The 21,917-nt window shown below is 42.3% G+C and overlaps 1 protein-coding gene across 7 annotated transcripts in view; it reads right to left on the reverse strand.

Moving 5' to 3' along the window:
• Window positions 1-21,917, reverse strand: part of lhfpl2a (LHFPL tetraspan subfamily member 2a) — a 173,441-nt gene that overhangs the window by 46,988 nt on the left and 104,536 nt on the right. For all 7 annotated transcript variants that reach the window (XM_043706955.2, XM_043706969.2, XM_088000415.1 and 4 more), the window contains one exon: window positions 6,154-6,913. In XM_043706955.2, coding sequence (XP_043562890.1) covers window positions 6,154-6,574 — 421 coding nt within the window. In that variant the 5' untranslated portion in view covers window positions 6,575-6,913. The remainder of the gene's footprint in view (window positions 1-6,153; window positions 6,914-21,917) is intronic.

The raw sequence follows: 21,917 nt of genomic DNA on the forward strand, positions 1-21,917 counted from the left end.
CTCACAGCTCACATTCCCACCCAGCTTTGTATCATCCGCAAACTTGGAGATATTCAGATCCCTCAGATAACTCAGATATATAATTGGGAATAGCTGGGATCTAAGCACTGATCCCTGTGGTATTCCCAATCTTCATTTCCAGTCTGCCAGCAGTTCTGTCTGCACCTGTTATCCCGAAACCCCAATTTACATTTCAGTCTCTTATGTAGAGCATTACCAGAAGCCTTTTGAATGTTTAACTGAATACTGAGGGACATTCTTAACAAAGGGTTAACAGTTAAGATGTTGCTACTCTATAGTTACTCTAGATATTGCTGGTCTGGGTCTTACGGGATGACAACTTCTGTCTGCTCCTGTTGTGGTAGAAGCACAGAGTGGACCTATCCCACAGGAATGAAAAGTCTGGCACTGGAAAAGCACAGTCAGGCAACATCCGAGGAGCAGGAATCCTATTATTCACCCAGGCGATATGTCTCCATGCAATGCATTTTTTTTTTTTTACAGACACCTCTAGATCATCACTATTTAAGTGATTACAGTATTGCAGGAGTCAAACCTGAGCATGCAGCAATCGTTCTATGCAGAGCTTACCACACAATTCTGGGCTTGATAATTATACAAGCCACAAATGTATGCTCTCTAAAATATTCTCTCTCACTAGAAATCATTTGTATATGTGTAAGCAATTAGGATGAAAAAGCGAATGTTTTGAAATTCATTTCATGGAGGAAAAAAAAATGAATGGACTAATGTACTCAGCCAATATTTACAGATTGAGTCATGGAAAGATGTTACAGCTCTGCGTGATACATAGTTTGCCATCAAGTCAGTTGGAGTGTGGAAACTGCAGAATCTATTGTGGAATGTGGGTCTTGAATGGATCTGTAGTCTGAACATTTGCTTTGGACAATGGGGGATGAAGCATTGTCTGATTCAAGCACAATGTAAGTTATTATTTTAAGCTAAAAATCACAACACCAAAGTTATAGTCCAACAGGTTTAATTGGAAGCACACTAGCTTTCGGAGCGACGCTCCTTCATCAGGTGATTGTGGAGGGCTCGATCGTAACACAGAATTTATAGCAAAAATTTGCAGTGTGATGTAACTGAAATTATACATTGAAAAATTGATTGTCTGCTAAGCCTTTCATCTGTTAGAATACAGTGATAGTTTGACTTCTTTCATGTGTAAATCACAAAACCCTTTTTGCTAAAGTTGCATTCTCGGGTTAGCTGTTAACAATGGTGATAGCTAGACAATATGTTGAAGGTGTTAGCCCCCTGTGTTCTCTGTCTATGACCTGATGTTTAGATTGATTCTAATCTAAAAGTGAGATAACAGAGTTTTACATAGATTCATGCAGCTTTTGAGCTCAGAGTTCTACATGAATGTATGCAGTTTCATTCATACATTCATGTAGAACTCTGAGCTCAAAAACTGCATGAATTTATGTAAAACTTGTTACCTCACTTTTTAGATTAGAATCAATCTAAACATCAGGTCATAGACAGAGAACACAGGGGGCTAACACCTTCAACATATTGTCTAGCTATCACCATTGTTAACAGCTAACCCGAGAATGCAACTTTAGCAAAAAGGGTTTTGTGATTTACACATGAAAGAAGTCAAACTATCACTGTATTCTAACAGATGAAAGGCTTAACAGACAATCAATTTTTCAATGTATAATTTCAGTTACATCACACTGCAAATTTTGCTATAAATTCTGTGTTACGATCGAGCCCTCCACAATCACCTGATGAAGGAGCGTCGCTCCGAAAGCTAGTGTGCTTCCAATTAAACCTGTTGGACTATAACCTGGTGTTGTGTGATTTTTAACTTTGTACACCCCAGTCCAACACCGGCATCTCCAAATCATTATTTCAAGCAACATTAATGAGAGTGAACTTCACACGATTAGACTATTAGGAGAAAAAAAATGAAGAAACTCTTTCTAGTTCTTTACATGCATATATAAACATTTACTTCAGTGTCTAGAGCAGAGCAAATTTTCAAATGAGTGTACAAAGTCTTGTGGTGAATCCTATAACAATGAAAGAAGCCCAGTCGAACTAGAGAATGTCATATTCTGGTTATGGGACCACAGGTTTCTGCAAAACAGACTGGTATCACTTCTATCACATCAGCTGTAAGTGACAGATTATGTTTTAGTGATGCCTTAACACATAATGCATGTTACACTTCTATATTGGGTAGCAACATACACAAAACTTCCTTGATTAAAGAGAATTAGAATCATAGAGTCATAGAGATGTACAGCATGGAAACAGACCCTTCAGTCCAATCCGTCCATGCTGACCAGATATCCCAACCCAATCTAGTCCCACCTGCCAGCACCCGGCCCATATCCCTCCAAACCCTTCCTATTCATATACCCATCCATAAGCCTTTTAAAATATTGCAATTGTACTAGCCTCCACCACTTCCTCTGGCAGCTCATTCCATACACATACCACCCTCTGTGTGAAAAGGTTGCCCCCTTAGGTCTCTTTTATATCTTTCCCCTCTCACCCTAAACCTATGCCCTCTAGTTCTGGACTCCCCAACCCCAAGGAAAAGACTTTGCCTATTTACCCTATCCATGCCCCTCATAATTTTGTAAACTTCTATAAGGTTTCCCTCCAACGCTCCAGGGAAAACAGCCCCAGCCTGTTCAGACTCTCCCTATAGCTCAAATCCTCCAACCCTGGCAACATCCTTGTAAATCTTTTCTGACACATTTCAAGTTTTGCAACAACTTTCCGATAGGAAGGAGACCAGAATTGCATGCAATATTCCAAAAGTGGCCGAACCAATGTCCTGTACAGCCGCAACGTGATCTCCCAACTCCTGTACTCAATACTCTGACCAGTAAACGAAAGCATACCAAACGCCTTCTTCACTATCCTATCTACCCGCGACTCCACTTTCAAGGAACTATGAACCTGCACTCCAAGGTCTCTTTGTTCAGCAACACTCCCTAGGACCTTACCATTAAGTGTAGAAGTCCTGCTAAGATTTACTTTCCCAAAATCATGATGATTAGGGGTTTAGATAGGGTTGACCATGAGAACCTTTTTCCACGTATGGAGTCAGCTATTACGAGGGGGCATAGTTTTAAATTAAGGGGTGGTAGGTATAGGACAGATGTTAGGGGTAGATTCTTTACTCAGCGAGTTGAGAGTTCATGGAATGCCCTGCCAGTAGCAGTGGTGGACTCTCCCTCTTTATGGGCATTTAAATGGGCATTGGATAGGCATATGGAGGATAGTGGGCTAGTGTAGGTTAGGTGGGCTTGGATCGGCGCAACATCGAGGGCCAAAGGGCCTGTACTGCGCTGTATTTTTCTATGTTCTATGTTCTAAAATGCAGCACCTCGCATTTATCTGAATTAAACTCCATCTGCCACTTCTCAGCCCACTGGCCCATCTGGTCCAGATCCTTTTGTAATCTGAGGTAACCCTCTTCACTGTCCACTACACCTCCAATTTTGGGGTCATCTGCAAACTTACTAACTGTACTTCTTATCCAAATCATTTATGACAAAAAGTAGAGGACCCAGCACTGATCCTTGTGGCACTCCACTGGTCACAGGCCTCCAGTCTGAAAAACAACCCTCCACCGCCACCCTCTGTTTTCTACCTTTGAGCCAGTTCTGTATCCAAATGGCTAGGTCTCTCCCTAAACTAACTTTTTACATTGTTTGAATTGATTCTTTGCTGACCCACCATATGTCAGCCCATTGCAAATAGCTGTCCTGTTTGTACTGAGGATGTACAACTGTTAATAAGCTATGACCGTATCATTTGAAGTGAATATAGTGACATAGAACAGAAATCCCACTTCAGACTCTGCATCTTTAAGCTAATAATTGAAATACTTCGATCAGGAGGTGACACATCTCAGAATAGTTTTGGACTATACTTTTATTCTAAAGGGAAATAAAAAATTAGTTTTATTCATAATTAGAAATACCAGAGGTTCAACTTTTCAGTCATTTCAAAGGTCAGAATGGATACAGTACAATCTAATTATACATAAAAGTATAAACTGCAATGTGCTTCTGTTACAAATTTTTGTGTGAAATTCTTAAAATTATAGTCAAAATTCACTTAGTTTGTTGTGGAGTTCATACATGAGCATTGTAAATTGTTAAAAGCAAAGACACACCTAAAGTTTAACCAACTGGAGACTATCTTTTAGGCTGAGCTAGGGGATTTCAATAGTTTCCTTGCCATATCAAATAAAATAAATTAATTTCTGAAGCCTGCTACTTGATCTAGTATTGCTGTTCTGGCAGTGAGAGAGTTAATCTATCCAGGCAATGTTCACTCTGTGTTCCTGGAATAACTCTTGAGCTGACACTGAAACCAGTTTCAATGCAGACTTGATGAAGCTGATTAGATATGAATTCCTTACTGTATAGTTCCACCTTCCCCCACACCATCATCATTCTCTTAGGAGACGGTTGGATGATCCCACGTAATGCCACTCCCTGGTGAACCTGTTGTGGCACTACCTGCTTCCCGACTGCTTCTTTTCATGCTACTGGATATCTTTCTCAACTGGTTAGGAGGTCCCCTCATAGCTTGGGAATTATATTCACTTCTCAGTTGAGGCACACTGACTAAGTAGGTTGTAACTGATGTGTTGTCTGTCACATGATACAGCGTTAAAGAATCATAGGATCCCTAGTATGGAAGGAGTCCATGCAGCCAAGAGTCTGCATCTGAAGATGCCACCCATAATCAACCCTCTGCCATATCCGCATAACTCCACATTTCCCATGGCTAATACACACAGCCTTCACATCCCTGGATGCTAATGGTCAATGTTCATATGGCCAATCCACCTAACCTGCATATCTTTGGACTGTGGCAAGAAACTGGAGGAACCCACGCAAACACTGGGAGAATGCCTGTGTGGAGTTTGCACCATCACCCGTGGCTGGAATCAAACCTATTTCCCTGCCATTGTGAAGGCAGCAGCAGTGTTAACCACTAAGCCACCTTGCCATACATAAGGATGTGGGAGGGTGCAAAATCTGTGAGCCCAGGGTTGTGAAAAACAAAATTAACCAGAATTTTTGTTATGGTTGTGTTATAATCCCTTAGTAAGCATGTTCATGTAAGAATATAAGTCTGGCACCAATATGTTATCGCCACTTAGGGGCTTGCTGTCTGGCAAATGCACTTTCAAAACTAAAATCACCTTAAATCTCCAACACAGTGTGACATGTACCACAACTGGCCCTGAATTACAGCCACTGCAGAACCCATTGCTGAACAATTATACGAGGGACTCATATTTAGCAACTTAGCCTTAAAACAGGTTTTGTTTAAAGATAAATATTTCTAAAAGCCTGTCTAACCTATTAATGGGAAGGGCAAATTCACAATGTACTGATACTGTACGCATTCCTCCATCTTCACCTTCCCACCATCTCCATCTTGATGGGAGTATCCTGAAGTCATGGTTTTTTCTCAAGGAGATATCAAAGGTGAACAAACCAGGTGTGGGGACAGAGCAGCCACAGTGAAATATTCACATGAAATTGTGAAAATGTAAAGTCAAATGTAAAACAAATTTTGAAGACTTGAAGGTTTCCTGAACATTGGAGAAGAGGGGAAAATAAACTTCAGTCTTAAATACTGCCTGCCAAGCAGAAGACATGACACATTGGAAATGCATCAGAAACTTGCTGTTTTTGAGGTTGTTTTATCTAACAAGGAAGGAACCATGAACAATGCACATTGTATGAGAGGTCAATATATCAGTTTAGCATTGCACTTGAAGGAAAAACCATACGTTTAAGAATTTTTGACAGCCTTTTTGGCATTTAGCAAAAGGTACAATAGGATACATTTACATAAAAACCATTCAGATGATGATTCTGAATGAGAACATCTGTTAGTAATTTACTCCTAACATAGTGTGTATTGACGCAACCTTCCAGGTATTATGTAATGCCTGACTATAAAATAACTTCTCTGAGTGGCTCAGCAGTTTTGGCATTAGGATTCTGGTGCTAATTGTCTTAAAACAAAAATGTCATTTCCAGTGACATTTCCAACCTTTGGTAAATCCACCCCCTTCCCCAGTAAAAAAAAAGTGTTAGTTCAGCGAAATCAGTCTTTCACAGTCAAACTTACCTGCAATTCCCTGTAGTAATCCACAAATGTTAAAAATGCTTTTCTTCAGAATACTCTGCACACACATGGTAAAGACCGAGACAAAAGCCACAGCACACAGAATGAGAATTCCTGTCGCCAGGAAAATAGCCGTCGCTTGCCAAAATCCACTGGCAATTTCATTGAAGCTGTCAGCGTACGGACCACACAGGTTCCCCCGTTTTAAAGTTGGCAGTTTGATGCAGCGGCTGTAGATGCCCAGTTTTGGGTGGTAAGGGTCTCTCCACGTGTTGGAGCGGTTTGCGAGGACAGGGCTGCTGTTCGCTTTCGGTCTCCCCACCAGCCAGTCGGAACTCATGAAGGCAATGAGCTCGGCAAAGGCTACCACAATACTGAGCAGGGTCCACAGCATCGAGCGGCAAGTAACAATCACATGACACATGGTTTCATCCGAACTGGTGCAAGCCCTTTCCTCAGGCCACTCAAAAGTAGGAATGTTAAAGCTTTAAAAACAAGGTGAAAGTTGTCGCCCAGCAGTACTGTTGAGATTGAGAACGTTACTGATGAGGTGAATCCTTACAATTCAATCAAATGGCTTTAACTATGTTCATCCAAACGACTGGTAAGACTTCTGTCTCCTGTCGGCTGGTTCCCTTGAGCTAACTTTCAATGGGTTTGTGTGTATTTATCAGTGTGCAGCTCTGCACATGACGTTACATTTCACTGGAGGACGGTCCAAGGTCTGCCCACAATCTTGTTCATATCTATATAAAAGACACACCTACAAGGGAGAGAGGGAGAGAGAGAGAGTAAATGTTAAATCAGTAGAACGAAACCGCACCCTGAGAGGAAAGTGACCTCTCTTTAAATTCTGAACTAATACAGAGTAAAGGTTAATGAGAGGCCAGCAAATGGAGTTGGCTGGAAACTTCTAAGATCAAACTGTCTTGTGTTGCATGCTTCCTTTGTTGCCGGGCAACGACAGGTCTCTGCTGCAATGTACATTGAAGAAACTCGATTCCAAAAACAGATTCCCCCTCGTTACACTCGGGTCTGCCTTTCCGAATTAAATAGTTGCACATTATCAGAGAGAGAGAGAGAGAGAGAGAGAATATGAATGAACGAACGATCTATGGATCCACTCACTACAAACTAAGTTCAGGAACCGAGTCGCTCGAAGCCTTCCTTGTGATCGCATTCAGTGAACGAGTTCACGATAGGAAATTCTCTCAAGGTTTCATTTTGGCCATGCTTAAAGAGGAAGGCGAGAATCTCTGGAGTATTCTTTATCCAAAGCACGCCCTCATTTTAGACAGAAATAATTGGAACCATTCGCTAGCACTGATTTTGTCCAGTTAGTCGGCTTAGTTAACAGGGAAACCCCAGGATCTAGATTAGTGTGCAGTGCTGTTTCAAAGATCATGCTGCCGGTCGCTTGCTTTCAGAACTGCTCTAGAACACGAGGACATTGGCCACGATGATAGCCCCATCCCACCCCCCAAATCAATGCAAATCGAGAAATAAACAGACATTTCTTTAGTTGGTTTATTATTTTTCTACTTGAAATGAGGAAAAATTCTGAGCAAGCAGCTTTCCCCATAACCTGTGTTCTTCTAGGAAAGTTCTCATGACAAATCTTTTCTTTTCCCCTTTTCTCTCCCCTGGTTATTCTGTCTGAGGCTGGCTTACAGTTTCTCAGTCAATGGTCACCCTCTGCCACTGTAGTTCATTCTGCACACATGCTCCAGGCAGTTAGGATGAGCAGGCTTTCGGAATCATGAAGGGAAGTGCAGTTCAGTCCATTTCTAGAGCTGGCTACCGGATGTTAGGCAGCAGTAGGATTTTTTCCTATCCAGCGATAGGCTCAGATGAAGTTAACTGAATCATAGAATCCCTACAGTGTGGAAGCAGGCCATCCACACCAAACCCTCCAAAGAGCATCCCGCCCAGACCCACTGACTTACTCTATCTCTGTAATCCTGCATTTCCCATTGCTAATCCACCTGGCCTGCACACCGCTGGACACTCTGGGGCAATTTAGTATGGCCGATCCACCTCTCCCGCACATCTTTGGAGTGTGAGAGGAATCTGGAGCACCCTGAGGAAATTCATGCAGATACAGGGAGAAAGTGCAAACTCCACGCAGTTATAGAGTCATGGAGAAGTACAGCATGGAAACAGATCCTTTTGTCTAACTTGTCCATTCCCACCAGATATTCCTACCTAATCTAGTCCCATTTGCCAGCACTTGGCCCACATCCCTCTAAACCCTTCCTATTCATATATCCATCCAGATGACTTTTAAATGCTGCAATTGTACCAGCCTCCAAGTCACCCGAAGGTAGAGTCGAACCCGGATCCCTGGTGCTGTGAGGCAGCAGTGCTCACCTCTGAGCCACCATGTCACCCCTGATTGAACAAAGGACAGAGGTCATTCTGGGGCTTCCTGTAAAATGCATCTGAACAAAAACAAACTTGGCAGACTTTCATGCTAAGGTTCACCACCACAGTAGAAAACTAAACAGAGGGAACATAGAAGTATATTTTGAAAAGAACTTCGCTAAACTATTCCTTGAAATACAACACTAACTGTTCCTCGAGGGCAACCAGGGATGGGAATCAAATTCTGGCCGTTCTAGCATTACCTATCTCACAAGAATGAATTAAAAACTTGCAAACTGATGTCTTTGATGCAGATATAACCACAAACTCTTTCACTCCACTTCAACTAAGTTTCTTGATAAGACTGGCACCAAAACAGTTAACTCACAGCAGTAAAGACAGTAAACATTTAACTTTAATGGAACTATTGTTAACTTGACATCAAATATGACCTGATAAGATCTGTTTGACAGCCAAATAGAGGAACTCCGTATACAATTACAAGCAGAATACCAATGGTTGGCAAGACAAACATCACAAACTGAGCTCAAACTTAACTTTGGAGAAACAATTCATCATCCTTCTCCTCTTCTAAAGTTTACAGCATAGAGTTTCAAGTTTGCAAAGGGTTTGAGGTTATCAGGCAAACATAAGAACTAGGAGCAGGATTAGGCAATTCAGCCCATCGAGTCTGCTCTGCTGTTTCACACAACAATGGTTGATCTTATCTCAGCTTCAAATCCTTTCTTCCCACTCATCTATAATCCTTTAACGCGTTACTTATTAGTCATCTGTCTATCACCTCCTTAAATTTACTCAATGTCCCAGTATCCACCACATTCTGGGCTAGTGAATTCCACACATTCACGATTCAGAGAAATAATTTCTCCTCATCGGTTTTAAATCTGCTAGTCCTTGTCTTAGACTATGACCCCTTATTCTAGATTATCCCACGAGGAAACATCCTCGCAACATATACTTTGTCAATCCCCTTATACCTCAATTTGATCTTTTATACTACGAAACCCCAGAGAGTATAGGCCTAAACTACTCAATCTCTTCATAAGACAAACCTTTCATCTCTGAAAACAATCCTGTAAACCTGCTCTGAACTGCCTCCAATGCAACAACATCAAGTAAGGGTACCAGGATTTTATGCAATATCCTGGGTGTGGTCTGACGAATGCCGTGTACAATTGCATGAATACTTCCCTAATTTTATACTCTATTCCTTAGCATAAGATGCTAAAATTCAATTTTCCCTCCAAATATCTGCTGTACTTGCAGGTCAAGGGTTTATGCTTCAAGTGGTCTGCATGTTTACCACAGCATCATTGATCAATATGTGGACATTACATTAGCACCCCTTAATCCTATTTATGGGTAAAATCACAGCTTCTTAGAATCAGATGGATCTTATTGAGATAGGTTTGGAGGTGGGGAGCGGGTAGATGTTCATCACATGGTAGACTGCCAGTAAGGGAACTCTCTGGTTTCCTGTCTGTGCTCCATGAAGCCATAGGCTGGACAGCTTGATGATGATTTTCTTGCCCTCTGATAAGGTGCTTAAATATTGTGTGGCATGTATGTTTCTTGCCACTTATCAGCCCAAACCTGGATATTGTCTAGGTTTTGCTGCATATGAACTCGGACTGCTCAGTGGCTGAGTAGTTGCAAATGGTGGTGTATGTTATGTAATCATTAGTAAACATTGCCACTTCTGAACCTACAATGGTGTGAGGGTCATACATTAAACAATCAAAGATGGTTGGGCCTAGAACACCATTCTGAGCAATTCCTTGCCATGTGTGACACCAATCAATAGAGAGTTTCCCATGATTCTCATTGACTCTGGTTTTGCTAGGGCTCCTTGATGTTACAGTCAAATATCATGTTTATGTCAAGGGCAGTCTTTCTCAGAATCATAGAGTCATACAGCATGGAAACAGTTCAACTTGTCCACACTGACCAGACATCCTAATCTGACCTAGTCCTATTTTCCAGCATTTGGTCCGCATTCCTCTAAACTGTTCCTATTCACGTACCTATCCAGATGCCTCATGACATCTCTGGAGCTCCGCTCTTTTCTCATTGTTTAGACCAAGGCTGTACTGAAGTAAGAAGCTGAATAGGCCTGGTGAAACTAAAACACTGTCAGTGAGCAGGTATCATCAGGTAAGTGCCACTTTATGGCACTGTCAACAACTCCCTTCATCATTTTGTTAGTGGCTGAGAGTAGATTGATGGGGCAGCAGTTGGTCAGGTTGGATTTGTCCTGCTTATTGTTTAAAGGACATCAGAGTCAAGATTAGAGTGGTACTGGAAAAGTACAACAGGTCAGGCAGCATCCGAGGAGCAGGAAAATCGTGTTTCGGGCAAAAGCTCTTCATCAGGAATGAGGCTGGGAGCCTCGGGGTGGAGAGATAAATGAGAGGAGGTGGGAAGGAGGATAGAAATATGGGACAGGTCATGAGGACGGTGCTGAGCTGGAAGGTTGGAACTGGGATAAGGTTGGGGGAGGGGAAATGAGGAAACTCGTGAAGAACACATTAATGCCATTGGTTTGAAGGGTCCCAAGGGGGAAGATGAGGCGTTCTTTCTCCAAGCATCAGGTGGTAAGGGAGTGGCAATGGAGGCCCAGGACCTGCATGTCCTTGGCAGAGTGGGAGGAGGAGTTGAAATGTTCAGCCATGGGGCGTGGGGTTGATTGGTGTGGGAGTCCCGGACATGTTGTCTGGACTTACCAGCCTCCTCATTTCCCCTCCCCCCACCTTGCCCCAGTTCCAAACTTCCAACTCAGCACCATCCTCGTGACCTGTCCCTAGTTGTCCATATTCCTTTCCACATATCCACTCCACCCTCCTCTCTGACCTATCACCTTTACCCCCACCTCCATCCAACCATTGGAATCTCAGCTACCTTCCACCTCCAGCCCCAACCCCCTCCCATTCATCTCTCCACCCCCAAGGCTCCCAGCCTCATTCCTGATGAAGGGCTTTCACCCAAAACGTTGATTTTCCTGCTCCTCGGATGCTGCCTGACCTGCTGTGCTTTTCCAGCACCACTCTAATCTTGACTTTAATTTCCAGCATCTGCAGTACTAGTTTACAGGACACCGCTGGGCAATTTCTACATTGTCGGATAGCTGCCAGTGCTGTAGCTGTAAGGGAAAGGCTTGATGAGGGGCATGACCAGTGCTGGATCACAAGGCTTCAGTACTATTGCCAGAATAAGGCCAGTGCACATCGCCTTTGCAGTATCCAGTGTCTTCAACCATTTCTTGATACCACATGGAGTGAATCCAATTGGTTGAAGACTGGCATTGGTGATGCAGGGGGACCTCTGGAGGAGGCTGACATAGATCATCCACTTGGCCTTTGTGGCTGAAAATGTTCCCATTGACCAACCAGGTCGTACCCTCTACCTGTGTTCACCAATCCCTTCCTCACCACCCTGCCCCCACTCCACCCCCACCTCTTTATCTGCAGCTTCCCTTACCCCCACCACCAGTCCTGAAGAAGGGTTATACCCGAAACGTTTAATTCTGCACCACCTGATGCTGCCTGGCTTACTGTCTCCTTCCAGTCTCCTGTCTGTCTAACCTGCAATTGCTTCAGCCTTACCACTCATGCTGGAGCTCCCCCATCAGTGAGGTTAAGGATAGTGATGGATCTTCCACCCCCAATGAGTTGTTTAATCGTCTATCTGCATATTAATAAATAAATGCTAACTAAATCCTAATGACTGTCACTGTTGCTAACAAAATAGAGGAAGTTTGACAGTTTTAAAACTATCAGATACAGGAGCTGCTTCCTATTCTCCACAGTGACATGCGCATACAATTTGATGTTAATATGCTCACTCTTTTACATTAGAACACTGCAAAATAGTGATGATTATTTCAAATTTTAAAGGAAGTCTTTGTGAATTGCCATCTGTTGCATTGTAATTAAACAGTACAAGAGCTATTTGTTGTCACAATTGCCTGACAAACAGAAATTAGTGCTGAAGCACCATTATCTTTCATTCTTTATGGATTTATTTGAATGGGTTTCTTATGTTTAATACAGCAACTTTAATGAAGAAAAACATTTTGCCTTTATTTCACATTTGTGTGGGAACCAAATTACATTTTTACAAAACGTAATTTGTTCATTTTGGGGAAAACCCTGGCACAGTTATAAAACACAAATGTAAAAGCTTAGGAATGCATGGCCAGGGTTTAAAATTCTCTATTCTACTTAATCTAATAAAATTAGGTATTGTAAACTAGAATTTCCAATGTACAAATTTCATCTGCCAGCTACGATCTGGGTGGGATGTACAAGATAGATTTTCCTCCAGCACCATTCTAATCTTGACTTTAATTTCCAGCATCTGCAGTACTAGTTTACAGGACATCGCTGGGCAATTTCTACATTGTCGGATAGCTACCAGTGCTGTAGCTGTAAGGGAAAGGCTTGATGAGGGGCATGACCAGTGCTGGATCACAAGGCTTCAGTACCATTGTCAGAATAGGGCCAGTGCCCATCGCCTTTGCAGTATCCAGTGTCTTCAACCATTTCTTGATACCACATGGAGTGAATCCAATTGGTTGAAGACTGGCATTGGTGATGCAGGGAGACCTCCGGAGGAGGCTGAGATAGATCATCCAATTGGCACTTGTGGCTGAAAAGTTTCCCATTGACCAACCAAGTCGTAACCTTTACCTGTGTACACCTATCCACAGGTGCTATTTTTCCTTCCAGTCCTAACCACGTTATGTATCGATATGGATTGTATAGATTCAGCCCTGGCTGTCAGGTTGACCTTTCCTACTTTAGAAAGTTAAACGTTTGACCATATTTTCTCTGTACTTGGTATTTCTTCAGGTTTAATCTTTTGTTTTAAGCTCATGTGAGATTTGAGAAGTTAGGGCTGCTTTCCTTCAAGAAACATTGCCTGAAAGGAGTTCTGATAGACCTATTAAAAGCCATGAGAGGTCTGGTCAGGTGTACAGCAGGAGAAACTGCTCCCCACTTTAGAGGACACAGGCTTACAGTAACTGGCCAAAGAAGGAAAAGCAAAATGAGATAAAAACATTTCCTCACAGTGAGTGGCTAAGGTCTGGAACATGGTAACTAGAGTGGAGGCAAGATCAATTAAAACATTTAAAAGAGAATTAGACTGTTATCTGAAAAGGGAAAAAAATGTCAAGAAGTCAGGAAAAAGGTACAAATTGAATTGATCACTGGAGAGTCAGTGGAGACCCAATGAACTGAATGGCCTTCTCCTGTTCTGTAACAATGCTGTGATTCTGTAACCGGAGCCCTTCTGACACAAGTTTATACATATCATTTTACTGTTACATTGTGAAGTCCTCTATGCTTTCAGTGTACATTACCTGCAATAGTTTAACCATTGTTCATAGTTTAGTTTAGTCATGCTTTCAAACTGTTTTTTATCCATTCACAGGATGAGGGCATCACTGGCTAAGCCAGCATTTATTACCCATACCAAGGGGGTAGTTAAGAGTCAACCACATTGTTGTGGGTCTGGAGTCACATGTAAGCCAGACCAGATAATGATGGTAGCTTCCTTCCCTAAAGGACATTAATGAACCCGATGGGTTTTTCCAACAATTGACCATGGATTCATGGTCATTACACACTCAATTCCAGATTTTTACTAAATTCAAATTCCACTATCTGCCATAGGAGGATTTGAACCAGGTCTCTGGGATATTCCCTGGGCCTCTGGATTAATTATCCAGTGATAATACCATTAGGCCATCACCTTCCCTCAAATTTACATTTGCACTAACATTTCTTCCAAGCTGCATGGTCACACAAGGTGGCCCCTTTAAATTACCAGATGTGCAGCTCTGCAAAAAAAAAATTAAAGGACCCATACATTTAACCAACCCACACAAAAAAAAATTAGATGATATATTGGTTTGTGTTCTTCTAAAGGTTTTGCGATAAGGGCCGTGACACAACCTGTATCAATGCACCGTCAATACAACATCGGCGAAAGATGTCTGAGAGCAGTCCATTTCTGTCTATTGCCCTCCATTTCTCCAGGAAGACAACAGCATGCCGCTCGGTGCCTTCTTGTATTGTGCAACTAAGATGGGAAACTATGCCTGGATCAACAGGAGTATCATAGATCCTTCAGTTCACTGTTTGGCATGCTGTCCAAATCATTTGATTTGATTTTTCAACAGTTTGATTTAGTTCTCTTTTGGGATAGGAAAAAAGAATTGGAATTTCAATGGACTCTTTAACGGAACCCCTTCTGCATAGCAAGGATATTAATATGTGAAAATAATTCAAAGGCTGGTGCACAGGGAATACTTCAATGCAAGTTTAAAGTATTGGGTGAGATCTAAGATTACTGCTGACTTGCTATCACTTGCCTATCGTACAAACACAAGATCTACCCCGCTGTGCAGAAATATATTTCTTGCACATTTTGATGTTTTTGGTTGGTGTTTGAAGAAACTGCAATATAAAGTGATATAAAATGAAATCTGGAAATGAAAGTCTGTATCTTGCTTCACAATTGTAGAACATATTATTAAAGAAGTAAAAATTGCAGTTATTACACATATTAAGAAGCCCCTCAACCACTTAGCATTAACCTGTACTGATCAAAGAACTGCAATGGTAACTCTATTATGCCCTCTGCAGTTACTGCAAGATCAGCCAAGCAATTCAAACCAATTCTGTTTTCATTCCAAGCATACGTAGCACTTCCACTTTTGAGTTTTTGTATCATTAAGGTGTAGCCGTTTGCGGAGTATTGACAGCCCTTTCTCCCTTCAGTACCTCCCCCAAGCACTCGTTTTCATGAGGGACCTGAAATTGGCAAGTCCTCGGAAGCAATTTGTTGACTGGCTAAGCATCATTTTGGAGCCTAACTTCATTTGCACCTGCCATCTGCACATGCCTTTTCAAAACCTTCCCTGCAGGAGAGAAATTGAGAAGAAAGAAAAGGATTTGGAATGCTGCAAAATGGAGCCCAGGTAAATGCATTCCATATGACATCAAACATAAACGTATTGATGTTCCTGCTCAATGTTCATTAAGGCTTTTGCCCGAAACGTCGATATTCCTGCTCCTCGGATGCTGCCTGACCTGCCATGCCTTTCCAGCACCACTCTAATCTAGACTCTAATCCAGTGTTCATTAATAGTTTGTTTTACTCAGGGTCGATGAATAAACGGCTTAATTTTGGCTTAGCCTCTAGGTATTTTCTAAACAACCAGTTCAGAGATGTTAACACACCTCCGGAGCAAGTAGGACCTGAACAGTAGTGGTCGGGATACGACACTGCAACGCAACAGCCCTAAACAGTGGGACCCAGGGAAACAATTTTTCTATCAATAGTGATAATGAATGCAGATTTGTGAAGACATAATCTTTGGATGGTCTTAAACCAGCAAGCTTTCAACTAACAACTGAACGCACTGACAGATGAGAAACTTTTGCAGCCCACACATATTCTACACAAACAAAGAAATCATCCAGTAACTTAGTTAATCTACAGGCAATGGAAGAAAGCCATAAGCAGCCTGTAGTAGCGCTTGGTACATAATTAAATTAGCAGTTTCCTTTCGGGACCCACCCAAAATGATTCTTTTTTAAATTTAGAACTTCTGTTCTTAAAATCACTTCAAGCTCTCTCACAATTCACTTTTCTTTATTGGTCAAGGCAGTCTGGACAGATTTCCCCACTTCAAATGCTACTTTGCAATTTCTTATGGATTAAAGTGCGGAGAGTTGTACTCTGCCAGTGGAGATGGAGCCACGCACCAGCTCATAGCAGACCAGCATCACTCTGTAAATGCCCAGTAACCAACTCATGCCAGTAAGTTCCTCTGGACTCTCCCTTACCACATAACCTCTTTACTCATTGCGCTCAATCAAGCCACACTGGCCCCACAAACCAAAAAAAAACTCATTGGGTCAGGGCACATGGAATGAATCTCAGTCTGAACAACTCCTCACCTTCTAACTGAGAATAATGTTCGCAGTGTCACTAAATCAATTAGAACTAAATTCACTACATCAATCGGCTGTTAAATGTTAATGTCTCTCTCTGCACCTTCTTAATAGCTGTAACACTGTATTCTGCGCCTGTTTTGTTACACTGGTGTACTTGTACAGCATAATCTGCCAGTAAAGCACATAAGATAACACTTTTGCCTGTATCTTGGTATATGTGACAGTTACAAATCAAATCAAATCAAATTAAAATAATCAACAATGTGAAAATGCTGAGCTCTGCTTATTTTCTTCAGGTTGAGAGCGAGCTGGGGAATGGCAAAGACAGTTACATGGACAGGTACATAAATCAAGAAAGGGTAGTGCGCAGGTTAAAAAAATCAAAAAGGCCAACAGAGAGTTCGTCTTTACCTCAAAGGAATTCAAAGTTTGATTTAATTGTGGAGAGCCTCGGTCAGACCACTGAACGTCAGGAAAAATATATTAACATGGAGAAGGTACAAATTCATCTGAATAGTACCAAGGTTAAATCATAAAGACAGGTTAGACCATAAGACCATAGGATAAGGAGCACAATTAGGGTATTTAGACCATTGAGTTTGTTCCGCCATTTGATCATAACTGCTATAACTAACTCCATTCTCCTGCCTTCTCCCGTAATGCCTGGTCCCTTACTAATTAAGAACCTATCTTATGACTATGACTATCTATCTCTGTCTTAAATAAACTCAATGACTTGGCTCTATAGCTTTCTGTGGCAACAAGTTTCATAGATTCACCCCCCTCCAGCTGAAGAAATTTCTCCTCATCTCAGTTCTAAAGAGTCATCGCTTCACGCTGAGGCCATGGCCTCATCCTAGTTTCTCCTACTGGTGGAAACATTTTCTCCACATCTAGCCTATTCCAGACTCTTGGAATTCTGAGACTTTCAATCAGATCTCCCTCCATCCTTCTAAAGTCCATCAAGTACAGACCCAGAATCTTTAACTGCAGTCAGCCAATCCTCTTTCCATGCCAGTATGGGCACTTATCTTATTTAGCAGCCTCCTGTGTGGCATCCTGTAAAAGGCCTTCTGAAAATCCAAACAAATCACATCCACTGACCCTACTTTGTCTAACTTGCTCATTACCTCTTCAAACAACTCTAACAGACTCATTGTCATAGGTTATTGATATTCACCTTATATTCCATTGAGTTTGTAAGTTAGAAGGTGTTCTTATCAAGGTCTGTTTAAAATGGCAAATGGATTTAATCATAAAGCCACCAAGAAACTAATTCTTCCATCACAGGAATCCTGAACAAGAGGGTGTAATATTGCTAGGCCACTCAGGTGTGAAATTAAAGCGTGGTGAAAATTGATAACATACTCCTACAAAATGGCCAAGGTTCCAGAGTCAACTGGAGTTTCCAAGATCAAAACTGATCAGAGCCTCGGGGGATCTGGAACAAGGATGGGTAAAGGGTGTTGATCAGCCAGAATCTAAATGAATGGTACATGCTCAAGGGGATTGATAGGTCTACTCCTGTCCCAAATACAGAGCTGCTGAATCAGTTATTTGTGACACAAAATGCACAATTTCCAATCTTTAACTTCCGACCAACATTGCAGTTTACTGCATCAAATCATCCCAACTAGCTCACTCCACACCCATATAGTGCTGTTCCTTCTGCCTTCTGTATTTTGGAATGTCGTCTGACTCTACACGTGCAGCTGAATGAGAGCCCTCCTGTAAATGATTATCCATTTCCACTCCAGCCAGGCAGGGTTCACTCCAGCAGTCACTTTCTCACAACATGCCTGCTGCTCAGTCACAGTAAATGCATTCCTGGGACTGCTGACTAGCAGAAAACAAAACTCTACATGAGACCGTGCATCACTTGCCTGAGTGATTTTGTCAGCATGAACAGGGCGTTTTAGTTTCTGTCAACTAAGTGGCCTTGACATGTAATCCATTTACAGGATGCAAAAGACATATGGTTCGCACCTATTTAAACAGTTGACAGCAGATAAACACTGCGAGAGCTGCACCATTCAGAATGCCAAGTGATGCCAGCACAAGGTCAGGTGATCCAGTCCCACTGCCTCCCTGCAGCTTAGAGGACAGATGTTAGAAACTGTACTGAGTTCATGAATACATTGGGGCTTGATTAGTTTATGACAATACACATGGTGTTGCTGCTCACATCCAAAATGTGACCGGTTCCCATCCCTGTTTCTGATTGTAATAAACATCCTCTGTTAATAGAGCACAGAGATTCACTCCAGCAGTGAGTAACACCTACCAATGCAGAGGCCCACAGACATGCAGTTTAATGATCCATAAATGAATCATAGAATCTCTACAATGCAGAAAGAGACCATTCCAACCATGGGGTCAGCACCAACCCTCTGAAAAGCATCCCAACCATCCCAGCATCCCATCCTATCATTGTAACCCATGGCTTATCCACCTACCTGCACATCTCTGGGGAATCCACCCGACCTGCACATCTTTGGACTGTGGCAGGAAACCCACACACACACGGGGAGAAGGTGCAAACTCCACACAGACAGTGGCCTGAGGTTGGAATCAAACTCAGGTCCCTGGTGCTGTGAGGCAGTAGTGCTAAACACTGAACCACTGTGCTGCCCAAATGGTTCTGCTGCAATTTGTACAGCACTTCACAATACAAATTTGAAACAACTTCCAAGCAGAGTGGCAGGTCTACTGATCTATCATACGCTGATTTTGTGTAACTTCCTGATGGGTTACGATTCTACATGGCACCGTCTATGTAAACCTTCTCCTTTTGTTCGAAGAAACCAATCATAGAGTCATAGAGATGTACAGCACAGAAACAGACCTTTCGGTCCAACCCGTCCATGCCGACCAGATATCCCAACCCAACTAGTCCCCGCTGCCAGCACCTGGCCCATATCCCTCCAAACCTTCCTATTCATATATCCATCCAGATGTCTTTTAAATGTTGCAGTTGTACCAGCCTCCACCACATCCTCTGGCAGCTCATTCCATACACGTACCACCCTCTGTGTGAAAAGGTTGCTCCTTAGGTCTCTTTTGTATCTTTCTCCTCTCACCCTAAATCTATGCCCTCTCGTTCTGGACTCCCCAACCCCAGAGAAAAGACTTTGTCTTTTTATCCTATCCATACCCCTCATGATTTTATAAACCTCTATAAGGTCTCCCCTCAGCCTCCGACGCTCCAGGGAAAACAGCCCAAGTCTATTCAGCCTCTCCCAATAGCTCAAATCCTCCAACCCTGGCAACATCCTTGTAAATCTTTTCTGAACCCTTTCAAGTTTCACAACATCTTTCCAATAGGAAGGAGACCAGAATTGCACACAATATTCCAACAGTGGCCAAACCAATGTCCTGTACAGCCGCAACATGACCTCCCAACTCCTGTACTCAATACTCTGACCAATAAAGAAAGCATACCAAACACCACCTTCACTATCCTATCTACCTGTGACTCCACTTTCAAGGAGCTATGAACCTGCACTCCAAGGTCTCTTTGTTCAGCAACACTCCCTAGGACCTTATCATTAAATGCATAAGTCCTGCTAAGATTTGCTTTCCCAAAATGCAGCACCTCATGCTTATCTAAATTAAACTCCATCTGCCACTTCTCAGCCCATTGGCCCATTTGATCAACATCTTGTTGTAATCTGAGGTAACCTTCTTTGCTGTCAACTACACCTCCAATTTTGGTGTCATCAGCAAACTTACTAACTATACCTCTTATGCTCATATCCAAATCATTTATATAAATGATGAAAAGTTGTGGACCCAGCACCAATCCTTGTGGCACTCCACTGGCCACAGGCCTCCAGTCTGGAAAACAACTCTCCACCACCAACCTCTGTCTTTAACCTTTGAGCCAGTTCTGTATCCAAATGGCGAGTTCTCACTGTATTCCATGAGATCTAATCTTGCTCACCAGTCTCCCATGGAGAACCTTGTCGAACTCCTTACTGAAGTCCATATAAATCACATCCAACGCTCTGCCCTCATCAGTCCTGCTCAGGTAATGGGTCAGGAGATACCAGATATGGTTAAACAAGAAGGGGGTACTCCCACTGGACTCGTCATCCAGCCACCTAAACTAAGGTCTGGTGACACCCTGTTTACCGCACTACAGTGATCATAAGCCCAAATTTCTGTGGGTGCTCTCCAGATCTTTCTCCAGTGGAAGACCTGTATAAACCTGAAGAGATGGTGTAAATAGTCCACTTAAATCAGTGTGAGGCTGTGTGGTCAGATAATAATCTGAAACTAGAGTTGTGCTGCTTTTGCATTGGTGTACATATAAAGCCACTTTATGTTCACACACAAGTGACTGTATAACTGTAGACTTAAACATAAGGTGTTTAAATTGCAGTGATATACAGAGGTAAACTGCCATGGATAACACTGTGGTGTTCCCATTGCACACTTACACAGCATTGTGCCTCAGGACTGTATAGTTTTGTAAGATATGTCTCAGGGCTGTGTAATTCTGTAAATCGTGCCTTAGGACTTTGTAATTTTGCAGGTCATGTCTCAGGTTATCTTTCAGTGTTGCATTATTGGAATATAAGGCCTTAGCAATAAAGCTATCCTTCATTAAATCTCCAAAATGCATCATTTTACCGACTATTGCACTGTGACGTGGGCAATCTGTTTCTTTTCCTTAGGCAACCCTTCTTTACTCCGGAGTTAGGAATCCAATACTAGATCAACAAATCCTGCCCCAGGTGAACATTGCTGAAGTGGGTGAGGTTTGCACCCTTCTTCCATCTGGGCACCTGACCTCAACCTAGACCTGTTAGAGATGCTCTTCAGTATCTTTGAAGATGTCACTATTCCAGTTCGGGTGGCCGGAGGCCTGAGGTTAATGGGGACATTCCATTTCTTCAGGAAGGCTGTGTGATGACCTTGAAGCATCTCCTCTATCCTCATGGCAACTGCTTGCCATGACGGATTTGGAAGTCATACCAGGTATGTGGACAACATGGTCCACCCAATGCAGCCACCCAGTGTCCCAATGCTGAGGATGTTAGCCTGAGAGAGAATACTAATATTGGAGTGATTATCCTGCTGCTAAATTTTCTGGATTTTTTTTTAGAGGTGTCTCTGGTGATATCTCTCAAGATATTTGGTACAATATTACTTTAGCAAATGACCAACTGATGGGAGGAAGCCTTATCATCTTCTTATTGAAGTAGATGGAATAAAGTTGTCAGGACTCCACTTTTATTTATTCCTATAATATTTGAGTCACTCGAACTGAACCTATCCCTTCGGTCTTTACATTCTGCTTTTATTTTGCATTTACTTATGCCTCAAATTTCTGTTTGACATTTTTTGCGATTTATTGTCATAACTTCAGTGGACTCTTCAGGAAGCAATATAAATGACTAAAAATGAGCC

This window comes from Chiloscyllium plagiosum, unplaced genomic scaffold (assembly GCF_037043375.1).
Source record: "Chiloscyllium plagiosum isolate Xiang-an unplaced genomic scaffold, Cpla_swu_hap1 HiC_scaffold_2, whole genome shotgun sequence".
NCBI classification, from domain to species: domain Eukaryota; kingdom Metazoa; phylum Chordata; class Chondrichthyes; order Orectolobiformes; family Hemiscylliidae; genus Chiloscyllium; species Chiloscyllium plagiosum.